Below are 12754 nucleotides of genomic sequence, written 5' to 3'. Positions count from 1 at the left end.
TGTGTCATCAAATTGGAGAAAATCATGTCGCTTGCCTCCTACAATTAGACTAGAGGAACAAGGAAACAAGTGGGGGAGAGAAGAGAAAGAGAGTGTGACACTTCAAGGATCCAATCTGCCCCCCTAGATGGTGCCAAAAGCATCCCTTGTCCGCAATTAGAGGGATTGCTTAACATAGCTCCACGAGCTCAAAATCTCACAGGGCTTAATATGCCCTTAAGAAAATAAATTAGCCCATGGCTTACTATTGATTACTTTGCAATATGGCCCATGGCCTTTGGCAACCATTCAATACTTTGATCAATCAAATCACCTTTACCATCTCCATTCCTCATTATCCAACTCATCATCCGTACTCAAGCCACCAATTGTGTTAGTTGTTAACAATCAATTGATGAATCAACACACCAACTAATCCCAACATAATTGTATGCTCGATATATAGACATCAAAATACACACCTTGCGACCAATTGCAATAACACCAGTAACACTAGCATTAGTATTAACATGGAATCACCCACAATACTAACCATCTAGCCTGGCAAAACACAGGTAGTTAGGCATTCCCAACTAAACCCCACAAAGCATTCACTAGGACCCCCGCCGCGTCCGATGAGCTCCAACGGAATACTTTGCCATAGTCATACTTGATTAAAATAAAATAATTTCCATAGCAACAAATATCGAAAATACAATTTCGTAACACTTTCTTCCATGAAATATAGACATTTTTAGTTACTTTGGTGGGTTCCATAGGGATATACATAAGTGTCAAATGGAACATTCTTGGGAGAAGAGAAAAATTCATGTCCTCCTAGGAAAATTTTATATGTAACACTCCCAATTTTAAACCAATTTTCCTCACATAATGAAAGAAATTGCGAAGACAAAGCAAGTTAAAAGTGTGCATGTTTTATATTCCCAAATCTCTAAGGACTTTTTTTGACCATTCCCCAAGAAATTACCTCCCACCAATCATGGGCTTATTTTTGCTCAAAGACAATGTCATGTTACTCAATTTCTTACATAAACCTTATATTGTTTCTCATAAGAATGAGCCTTACGCAATCACTCCATGTTTTTACAAACTGCATAATAATAGTCTAACAAACTTTACTTGTCCAAGTCTAAAAGACTAGCCTATGTGTATGAAAGCCTTCATAATGAAGCTTTTGAATGAACCCAATAGTTTCATCAAATACTTATTGTGCTAGGACAACTTAGTAGTCCCTGAGTAATTATTGCTAGGACATCTTAGTTCTTATTATATTATTCCTTGGATTATTGTTATTGTCCTATCATCTCAGTACTCCTAGCTCTTTTGGCCATAAAAGTATAGTATGGCTCTCTAAGAAAATGCGTTCAAATATTTGGGACTCTGTGAAGTATTTGCCATATCAAGATATGAAAGGATAGATGGGGAGGGATGAATAATATGGTTTTGTTGTAAATTGTGGTATCAATTATGCTATTTGTACACCTCTCTCCAATTGATAACTTTACCAAATCATTTGTAAAGCAACCAAGGAAAGTGGTCCAGTTTAAAAGTAATGGATGATAGGCCAAAAGCATCCCATTAAAAGTCATCCAAGTAAGAACTTTATGCTCAAAAGGTGGAAAGCTAGAGACTTGCATTCCATTAAAAAGAATGGATGCTAGACCAAAATCATCCCATTAAAAGTCATCCAAATAAGAACTTTATGATCAAAAGATGGATGCTTGGGACTTGCAATTGAAACTTGTAGGCATTTGAAGCACCATGCAAAGCTTTGTATGCTTGATTAGCTCACTCACTCATGTGCATTGTCATTGTCCCACATGAATTATATTGTGTTGGGCTTTGTTAGTTGTTTGGCTTGCCACCACCCTTGCATCCATGATACATGAATAGGCTCCCTAAGAGCCAGCGCACATGCATAAAAATATGGGCATTCAACCATGCTTGAAGTTTTTTGCCTTTTTGTTCACTTGCTATACATGGAGCTAGTTGTTATGGCACTCTTATAGTTGCTTTAAGGCTCCCTAGATCTTGTGTAATGGTTCGAGCAAGGAACTACTTGTAGCCTTTTGATAAGTTGCCAAGCTATTCAAAGTTCTAAAATGTGCAATATAGATTGTGCACAAGGTAGCAAATGTGCATGATGCTTTCTAACCTACACTTTGAAGCTATGAGACATAGCTTCCATTTTCAAGGCACAAATGGCTGCACCATTTCCTTAGCAAATAGCAACACTTCAAGGGCATCATGCGCACTACCTATAAGAGATAAGCAATAGATTTACAATATGAGAGTTCCAAACATGTTCTTATAGGACTCCTTGATGGCATGCCTCTTCTTTTAAGAGAGCAAGGCTTTTGACACCAGTACAAGGTATGGCACAGATTGATGATTATGGTCTAGGTATGTCATGTATTCATGGTTATTATGAAGGAGGTGATTCACTAAGTGGGAAACGTGGATACTATCATAAATTTATGGCCTCACATATGGATGTTGATACTTACGGTTTTCTATCATGGTCTTCTATTTTCATTTCACTTCTATGAATTTATGGGCTCCCACATGTATGTTGTTACTAGGTTTAGATCATGGTGTCTCATTCACGTTACTTCTATTGCCATTACTACCACTAGTACTTCTATTACCACTATCACATGACTATCACGCTACTGCCTACTATTATTACCATTACTAGTATTACCAGTATCACAAGATACTATTACCACTATCACAATACAACCTACTACTATCACCATTACTACTTCACAAGATACTATTACCACTATCACAATACAACCTACTACTATCACCATTACTACTATTACCAGTATCACATCGCATCTACCCCTTCTACCATAAAGAGTCCTTAAAAGAAAAGTACTATGGCTGCTATCACTACCTAGGACACCATGATTGCCACCACCACTAAGCCTAGTGCTACCATTATTATCATTGCTACCATAGCACTAGTACCACCACTAGTATAATGACTATTGGGATTACTAGGATAGTTGACATTATTATGCTACCATGATTAATTTGAGTCTATTTCTATCACCCTCACTACCATTAGTAGTTACAAGTACAATGTCATAGTTGTTAATAGGTAGAGATTCACTTTGACCATATGATGCACTATGGATATAGGCAATTCTTCTTACCTTCAAGTTGGAGCCGGCCTTGAGTGTAGGTGGTCGATGTGGGGTGGAGGCACTGTGAGAGAAACTTTGATGAATGCTACACTATAAGCTTCCAACTCGGGGCATTTAGTATGTAAAACTGAGTGTGTTCAACAAAAGGGGTTTAATTATGCCTTATATATGACCGGATGTACCCTTTTGCATACAATTCAATACCCTTTTTTCAAAAAAAAAATCCCTCTCGCACTTCTGCGTTCCTTGAGGCTTCTAAGTGGTCACTTGGGGGTGACTGGGTGCGGCCCGAGCGATGGCGGATGGGTGCCATTTTTGGCACACCCGAATATCTAGGGTGCGTGTGAACAAATGCAAGCTTTAATTGGGTGGGTGGTTATGATACTAAGAGGGCGTTCCCACGTTCCGGAAGACAACGTTCAACATGTTTCGATGATGTAAAATTGCAGAATTCCCAGAAATAGCAGGGAATGTCCTGGGGGAGTAATGGGGTTTAATGAAGAAGCTGACGAAAGGTTATTCTACTAGGTAGGAGATTAAGGGGGGTGGATTAAGGGGCTTTAATCACGACTGTGGCACTGTGAACTATACAAGTACTCTGTGAGAGCTACTGAAGCTTTCTGGCTATGGCGTCCGAACTGCACCTCTGAGAGAGCTTCTCAAGCTTCTGGCTATGGCTATGGCTTCCCAACCTCACCTCATCGATCTTCCTCTCATTTCTCCTCACCATCTTCCCTCTCCTTCTTCCTCTCTTTGATCTTTCACCACCCACCTTCTTCATCGTATCAATGGACGACTCCTCCCACACTCCCCACGACCCTGCCGACGCTTTCCTTTCTCCTTCTGGTTCCTCTTTGCTCCGTAAACAAGTCAGCAATATCTCTGTCGGCGACTCCGATGGCGACGAGCTCGACCCTCCAGTCGCCCAGCAGCCGTTTGTCCCTAGCCCGCTCATTCCGCTGAAGAAGCAGCTGGAACTAGACAAGGTATGTTCCGGCGCTACGACTGCTTCTCGATGAATGTGTTCAGATTGGGTAGTCGAACCTTCCGATGCATTGTCTCTTGTTGCGTGTCTTGTTCGTATTCGTGGATCGCAGACTTATCGTACTGGCTCCTATCAGGATCGCGACTCGCGAGGATCTAATGAGATGTTTTGAAATTTGCTGTTTTCTTTCATTTATGTGGAGCTACATGTGTCTAACAAGTGCCGCAGATAATGGTACCAGCACTGTTTTGGACGAGTCACGACGGTGGGTTAAAAGCGTGATAGCAGCTCGATAAGCTGCTTGTTCTAATGCTATTTTTGAATAGTCGAGAGACTGGATATGTCGTTAACGTGTACTTCAAGGGCTGTTGATCCTACGTGTAAGTCACAAATTTTTGTTGTTATTTCTGAGGTTGTCAATGTGGCTTAGGCTAGCTCATTCGAGCTTTGTTAGCCTGGCTTCTGTGACTTTTTGCACCGCGGTCCAAGGTACTTCGTTGGTATGGTCCTGAAATTTTTAGTAGGTGGTATATTGCGATCGTCTTCCTATGTTCTGTTGTTTCCAACATTTCTTGTTCTTCCCACTGTCCCCCTACGATTAAGAGGAGCTGCGGGCCATACAGACTGAAGCAAACTGTTGCAAGCACATCCTCCAGTAACGAAGGGCTTGAATAAGCGATCTGCAAGATAAATGAGGAAATGACAGGCCTCGCAGCATTCAAAGTTGGATTTACATATGAAAAGAACAGGGAGACAAGGGGGAAAGGAAGGGCGTGAATATACAAGAAGAAGAAAGAAGATGCAGCTTACCTGAGAGAACTGACGAGTCTTGTTGAGGCAGGGCATGAGTGCTATGGAATCTCCAGGCTGGAAGCTGGAAAGGTCTCCCGGGGGGTGGGGGGTTGTTTGGGGCGGGTGGGGCAGTGGAAGATCTCCATGCAGCACATGCCCTGGCGCCCATTAGAGGTTTCAGCTTGTGGAATTAGACAATGCAGCAGCTGTACATGTCTTAATCCAAGCTGGAGCTACCCACATGTGGACTGCACGGAATGCAAGAAGCATGAGGCAGGAAAGCAAGCGGGCTGTGTATTGCTTGAAACTCACTATATCATAGAAGCAGGAACAGAGGGAAGGCAGAGAAGAAGGGAGCAGCGTCATCCGTTTATGACCCAGCGCTTGCACAAGCTTTTACCTGGTTTTAATATTGAAGAATGCCTGTTTGCATTGATTCTTGGCCTTCCAATGAATGTGCTTCTAAGGATGTCTATCGTGTAGCCCACAATGTACATTAATTTCTAATCTTCCATTTTTTAGACATTGTTCTACATTGCTTTTTGTCTCCACAATGCTTGAAAAGCATTGTGCATTCCCTGTTTCTTGTTTGCTTGTAATTCCAAATATTTCACAGCAAATTGAGTTCATGCTCAGCTATGAATGCAGCCCGGAATGCTCTGAATATGGAGGTTGCCTACTTTACGTACAAAGAGTACAGAATTATCCCAAAAGTCTGCCTGCCTGTTTGCAGTGATTTTTGACCTTCCAGTGAACGTGCTAATAGAGATGTCTATAATGTAGCCACTCAAAAATGCTCACAATCTACATTGTTCTACAGTTTTTTGTTTCCATGATGCTTGAAGAGCATTATTGAGTTGCTGCATCCCCCTTTTCTTGTTAGGTTGTTTGAGGAATTTCAAATATGTTACTGGAAATTGAGTTCCTGCTCACTTGTGAATGCAGCCTTGGGACATACTTTGAATTGATAGATTTGACTGCTGTATGAAGGGATTGTGTGCCTTGTGTGAGTACTGGGGACCTAGCCACCCTATCGATGGGATGAAAGGTCCTAGCACTCATGAGCGATCCATATAATTAACCACATTTGTCTTGGTGGTAAACGTGCTGCATATTGGTAGGGTGACAGGTAGCCACTATTTCCTTCTCTTTCAACAAATTTCAAGGTATTTTGGCCATAGGGTCCAGACCCATAGGAAGTGGAGGCCACTGCCTCTGAAACACACCCCATCGTCTAGCCAATCATGAGAGGAGATCCAGTGTCGCTCCCTTTCCAATGCACCCACTGCCATAAGAGATATGGCTGCCCTGGCATATGGGCCATATACAAGGATCTATTAGCTGCGCACCAGCCAGTAAGCAAACTGCTGGCAACCTGCTACAGCAACATGGACATCAGCCTTCAACAACATACCAACATCAAGATTCCGCCATGGTGCATCACTGCTATAATGGCAATCAATGCACCTACAGGCTGCAAGGTGTTGACTTGTGGACTGGTACCTTTGACCACCATTGGTTTGCCCCATCCACTGGATACCCCAGCCCTGATAAAATGAAAATGTGCCATATGTCTGCCATATGAGCTGGGTCATATATTGGGTTTCCAATCCTCTGGTTGCCAGCCTCCAGTCCCCTAAACAGGGTTAGGGATTGAATGTCCTAGCACCCACAAGGTATTATATATGCCATCTAAGTAATCTGCCAGGTTTTGTCAATGGGAGTATCCACAAGCCCTGTCTGCCACATGTGGTGATGTGATAGCCAGCCACCAATTACCTTCAATTTCCTTTGGGATGTCACAGTATGTTTTGTGATGGGCGTTGCCTTCCCCATTTTAAGTTAAGCAAGTGTGCGCTGACTTTTAACAACAGTTTCCTCCACAACTCAATTTGTGTTCTTGCTAATAAAGGTTGTTTGGTTCCCAGGAAGGTCCAACTATACTTTATAATGTTTCTTATAAGCGAGAAATTGGAGGTGCAAAATCTTAAATGCTATAGGAAATTCTTTACCAATTTCTCATCACGTAGATAAAGCTTTGCACTTTGACTTTGGGCCAAAGCTATTTGTCAAAGCACTGTGGACAAATCTGTAGTCCCAACAACTAACCTGAAAAATGAACGAGCACATCAAGGCTTAGAGCCATGGGGTTTAGAGACAATGCTATTATCTTTGTTAATTAAAAGTCTCAAAAAATATATCTCAACAAAACAAAGGCCTTTTCCCCCACCAAACGGAAAACTACGGGTCCCAAGATACAAAATCCCAAAAATGCTTAAATGATATCACTTTTAATGGTTTATACATCATGAGTTCTTACTTGCCATGGTTCATACACCATGAGTTCATTCTTTTCCATGTTTATAGACCATGAGACTACACAATCCTACTATGGTAGTGGCACCTTTCGAGAGGGTAGCCATGGTTGACACTTTATACAGTGTACTAGCGATAGGATGTTGGGAGCTAGTGCATGGGCTGGACTCCGCATCAGATGAGTTATTTTATAATCGTTAGGGTTGTTCGTTTGTAGGGCCTGGTATCTTATAAAAAAGAATGTTAGTTTGAATGTCTTTTTGCTCTAGGCTAGGCTCCCCCAAAGGATGCTTGTGCCCTCCTCTTGATTCTCTTACGGTGCAAGTGGACAAGGTTCCCATACCTAGGCTCCCCCAAGGATGCTTGGGCCTCCTCTTGATTCTCTTGATTCATTTTCATGAACTTGTAATTGAGGAAAATGAAGGTGCACTTCTTATATAATCATGCTAGGGAGGTGGAGATGGCTGAGCCCCTTAGCCTTCTTTTGGCCTTCGAGCTAGGAGACCTTGGATGAGATGGTCTTTAAGTTGGAGACAAGGTTCAACTAGCCCCATTTGAAAAACACATGAACCGGTAGTTGTATTTTAGAACCATCTCATGATACATAAAAGTTAATGAGTTTTAAATGCCCTAATTAGAGTAAAGAATGCAGCTGAAATGCTCATTGGCCTATTTCCTCCCCAAAATACAGGACTTGCAACACCGCCCAACACATTAAGTTTAAGTGGAGCACAAAGTGCATGCAAAAAGGTACAGGATGTGCTACGAACAGCTATACTGCATCTGAAAGATCATGTGTGTGCCATGGGTAGGTGAGCAGGCTCCTATTCAAAAAATATTCTTTCTTTAAAATCTGTGCTCCATGTTCTCTCTACCCATGCACACAATTAATTAGACATTGGGCCTAAAAAAGACATGTGATCAAGGATTTTCTTTAGAATCTCAGATAACACTAAAAAGATAAGTTGTCCCAAAGATTACGTTTACCTTATGGGAAAATGCCAAGTAATCTCATTGTGGTCACATTAACCAAGCATCATGGCCTAACACACCGAAGGCTCACCTCCAAGGCGGTATCAAAAACTAACCAAAGTGTGTAAAGCACCTTGTAGATATGTAAACCCTGTGGATATGCAAAGCATCACATTCTCGTACAACATGTTGATAATCTAATATAAGGTGGAGTAAAATTGAACAAGCCCTACGGGCTGAAATAATCCCACTCAATGTGAATTTCACATCATATACTAGCTTCCCAACATCCCTTCACCTATTGTGATGAGCATTGTAGAACGCATCAATTGTGGCTACCGTCCTGATGCCGCCACCATTGCTGGATGGTGTAACCTCATGGTAAAAACCATGTAAAGAGATTTTTTGCGATTGAGAACTCCAACGCATTGGCTTAGTGTGATCAATAAGCATGTACACAAATAATAAATAAATGAGAAAAATAGGAATGATTTCCATGGAATAAAGTAGACTCAATTTCAAAATAAGAATTTTAGAAGTCATTTTGGAATTGAGTAAAACTGTATTAATTTGTTCAATTGGCTAAGGGAATCCTTTAACATGCCATGTTTCGCTTTTGATTACCTCAGCCGGAAATCAATGTCCTGCAGCCCATCAAGCTTTTCTTCTCTTAAGATTTGGTTGGTTACAAATCCTTTTGATACTTCCATAATCAAATAGGACTTTAAATTTGGGACCATGTTAGTAATGCTTCACTTTTTCAAAGCATAGATGAGGACAGGGGGCACATCTATCCTCAGTCTCAGGTCCCTAGCAAGTTGGGCATGTATCTGCTCTACTTCCTCAGCTAATCGGCCAGCCTTCGACATGGTTCTTGGACTACTATCCACCTGATCTGGTGGGAATGCTACAAACCATCAACAAATGTATCCATGGGGTAGGCATAATACAATTTTGTTCACTTGCATCAATGTTGGATTAGGGTGGCTTGTAAGCTATAAAGTTCTCTTTCACATGCATATGTGTTCCCATTTGTAATCATCACTCATTTGTAACATGGATGGAGATAAAAAGGCAGTGGGTGCAATTTTCTAGGCTGCTCCCCTCCTGGACTGGACGGGTGTCTCTTTGGATTTCTCTGATTGCAAGACCTGGCAGACTGAGTGCGTCATGAGATCTGGCTGATGAGATCTAGGAGAAAGCTGACCAGCATGCTGCCTATAAATGCTGACCTTTTTACTGCCTATAAGTAGACGCCTGCTAATGTAGATATGCTTCTTTACTGCTGGTTGTTTGGCAGCCCTCTAGACAGATGTCTGTGGGCCGGGGAAAAGTCTGGAAATTATTGATACTTAGCTACGCTTTATTTTTTTGTGATCCTTCCGCATTGTGGACCATGCTTCGAACATCTTTCACACCTTGCAAGTCTAATAATTTGGATGGCATGCCTTCAATATTTATATAAAGCTATCCTGGATAGTAGATGGTATTTTTTGGGTTTCATGGCCTTTTGTCTGGTATGCTGGTGTGCCGTGGGAGTGGTCTGTTCTTATAATTTAACACATCATGATTCTGGAACGGTAACTCTGCAACCCTGATATAACGAATGCTTCTATTTTTGTCTTCTCATAGGAGGATGAGAGTCTGCAGAGGTGGAAGGAGCAGCTCCTAGGTAGTGTCCATCTTGATCAGAATGAAGGTATTTAAAGAGACCTGTTGATCATCCTCAACATTCAACGTTTTAATGAGCTAACTAGCTTAAGTATGGGTCAGCATTCACGTGTTTGCCACCATTTCAGAGAGGTTGGATCCAGAAGTGGAGGTGGTTAGCTTGAGCATCCTTGCCAAGGGTAGGGCGGACTTGAACATTGCTCTACCTCTGCCCTCCACAGAAGGGAAAGTTACCTTTTCGTTGAAGGAGGGCAGCAGCTACAACCTGAAGTTCGCATTTTTAGTGCGGCACAATATTGTTTCAGGTCTCACATACATGAATACAGTCTGGAAAGGTGGTATTCAAGGTGAGATTGAGAGTTATGAACAAACATGATGGAAGTGCAACTGTTGGATCAATGAAGACCAATTATTTTTACATCGTCCTAGGTTGAATATTCTTCATCTTTGAAGTCTTTCATGAACTGCTCAGATTTCACAGTTTTGCATGAGCTATTGTATTCATGAATTATGAAAGTTTATTCTTCTTCGTTCATCTAAGTCATCCTATTTTATGAAAGTTTATTCTTCTTCGTTCATCTGAGTCATCCTATTTTCCAGTTGACCAAACCCGTGTGATGTTGGGGACTTTTAGTCCTCGAAAAGAACTTTACGTGCACATTCTGGATGATGAAACGACTCCTTCTGGAGTGGTGGCCCGGGGAGTATACTCAGCTAAAACTAAGGTTTGTGTGACCTTCACATTCTGAAAATACCTGTCCTGTTTGGTTTTCAATATATATATTTAACTACTGCGTGCTTGCAGTTTGTAGATGATGATGGTCGATGTTTTTTGGAGGCGGACTACTTATTTGAGATTCGGAAGGACTGGTAATTTATAGTGTGGGGAGCCTCAGAACAACCCAGTATCTATACACCTGGCATCACTCTTAAAATGCTAGACTGTATACAAACCAATCTTTCTTGAAGTCATCCCAATAAATTCATTCTCCTGATTCAATCGGACTCTGAAAACAAGCCAGTGAATAGAATTTGGAGGCAAAGACAGCGATGACCTTACACTGCCGTGTGCTCGTGATAAGGCAAGTAATCTAGTCGAGTTTTACTATCTACTTGATCTGATGATGATGGAAACTAGAGGAAATTTGTAATTGGAGGTTTTACCGCAATCTATTTGGCCTTTTCCTCTCATATCGTGTGTCAATTGTTTGAGATTGTAGAAACCTTTTTCAAATTGTGGAATAAATGTGCTTTTCGGCCTAGCCAAGCCTCCAGATTAAACAGGAATGTTAATGTTAGACATCATAATCATAACAGCCCATTCAAGCACGGACATCATAATCATAACAGCCCATTCAAGCATGGTTTTCTATCTTACCAAGTGCGCAGTAATTTACTCAAACGAATTTTGAAAGCCCAATGGTCAACTGGTAGGTCGCCTAAGGGAAAAGGTGGAATGAATTATGAGATTTATAAATGATTTTTAATTAAAATGAAAAAAGTAAGTTCAGAATATCAAGGAATTGAATGCCTTTTGCCTTTTTGCATTTAAAAAGCAGAGATATGCTTTTACCATGAGTTCTTACACTATTTGAATAAAACCTTCATGATTGATATATTAAAATCAATTTAACAGCTAAAATCAATCTAAGGGCTCGTATTTGTAAGGCCTAAAATCAATCTAGGGGCTCATATTCGTTACACATGGCTCAAGGAATGGAAGAAAATCGAAGAAAGGAGAATGCTTGACTCCAAACTAAGAAGGCAATAGTGGGTCTAAGAAGGCAATAGTGGGTCTGAGCAAATTATGTGTGTAAGCGTTTCCTTCTTGCGAGTATCTCAACACAAAAATGAAAAAGAATTTAGAAATTTCAAAGGCAAAATTCAACCAACAAGGTGAAATTCAAAACACATATATATATATCTTTAACCTATTAGCTGTGGACATTAAAAAAAAAAAAGAGAGGAGACACGTCAACTTGGAGGAGAAGAGCTTGCCATGTGTTACAAAGAAAGAGCTCTTGGATGGAGGCTTGGAGAGGGAAGGAGGTGGAAAGACAAGAGGTAGCTTTAGGGCAAGGGGGAGATAAAAGGTCAATGAATGGAGGAGATGGAAGATTAATGGAATGAAAGGAGGAGATGGAAGGTCTCAGAGCCTTGGGTTCAAACTTAGTCAAAAATTTAACTTCCAATCCAAGTATGCAAGGTGAATTGAAAATGTTGTGACTTAGCCATGGGTTAAGACTTAGCCAAAATTTTAAAATCCAATCCAAGTATGCAAGGTGATGGAGTTCATGGCTTTCAATCTTATGAGTGACTATCGCACTATGTTGTTTAAGAGGATGAGTTTGGGAATGTTCTTGGATTCATCTAAGTATATGCTTCTGTTGTATTAGCGGACATGCAAATTTCACCTTGTGAAGTTTTTGCCCAAGTTGCGACCTGTTGGTATTGTGATAATTCTTTCTATCTTAAATGGTACGTTGTCTTATTAGCTAGATTTAGATTTAGATGCTTGTTTGGGAGAGACTAAAATGAAATTGTTTAGACTTCACAAGCAGTTGTAGCTTGAATGAAGAGATTTGGACTACTTTTTGATTAGCCTTCTCCTTTAGTGCTAGCCTTTGTCATGGTTGAGTTTGCCTTTCACCTCCGGAGTGTTAACAGAAACTCAGTACAAAGACTTTGTATAAATGAATACTCAAGTATGTGTGGGTGTGTGGATTTGTATGTATGAGAGCATACTTTTATACTATGGTCTACATCCACTGTTGGGCACTGATGACGTCGGTGGGGATTTCATAGTAGCTGGTCCCTGCTATGCGTGATGGAGTTTATGGTTTTCAATCTTATGGGTGACTAT

The 12754-nt window shown here is 40.9% G+C and overlaps 1 protein-coding gene across 3 annotated transcripts; it reads left to right on the top strand.

Annotated features, from left to right (window-relative positions):
- Nucleotides 1–3768: 3768 nt before the first annotated feature.
- On the top strand, nt 3769–10873 carry LOC147881341 (rho GDP-dissociation inhibitor 1-like). Of its 3 annotated transcripts, none has more exons than XM_087369661.1 (5): nt 3769–4141; nt 9853–9892; nt 10020–10238; nt 10492–10616; nt 10697–10873. In XM_087369661.1, the coding sequence occupies exons 1-5, from the start codon at nt 3944–3946 to the stop codon at nt 10763–10765; spliced, it is 651 nt and encodes a 216-aa protein (XP_087225787.1). In that variant the 5' UTR covers nt 3769–3943; the 3' UTR covers nt 10766–10873. The 3 variants fall into 3 exon arrangements, with proteins under 3 accessions (XP_087225787.1, XP_087225788.1, XP_087225786.1); XM_087369662.1 differs by having other exon boundaries at nt 9853–9919; nt 10526–10616; XM_087369660.1 differs by having other exon boundaries at nt 9853–9919.
- Nucleotides 10874–12754: the final 1881 nt, after the last annotated feature.

The sequence above is a fragment of the Dipteris shenzhenensis genome, chromosome 31 (genome assembly GCF_047967505.1).
Source record: "Dipteris shenzhenensis isolate YYH24624 ecotype China chromosome 31, Dip_SZ_1.0, whole genome shotgun sequence".
NCBI classification, from domain to species: Eukaryota; Viridiplantae; Streptophyta; class Polypodiopsida; order Gleicheniales; family Dipteridaceae; genus Dipteris; species Dipteris shenzhenensis.
This window is presented reverse-complemented; position numbering and strand designations above follow the sequence as displayed.

Excerpts from the sequence above, each read along its gene's own strand:
- LOC147881341 (XM_087369660.1), top strand. The coding sequence starts at position 3,944 with ATGGACGACTCCTCCCACACTCCCCACGACCCTGCCGACGCTTTCCTT. Across the intron at positions 10,239-10,491 it reads CTGGAAAGGTGGTATTCAAG|TTGACCAAACCCGTGTGATG; the intron begins GTGAGATTGAGA and ends CCTATTTTCCAG. Across the intron at positions 10,617-10,696 it reads TATACTCAGCTAAAACTAAG|TTTGTAGATGATGATGGTCG; the intron begins GTTTGTGTGACC and ends GCGTGCTTGCAG.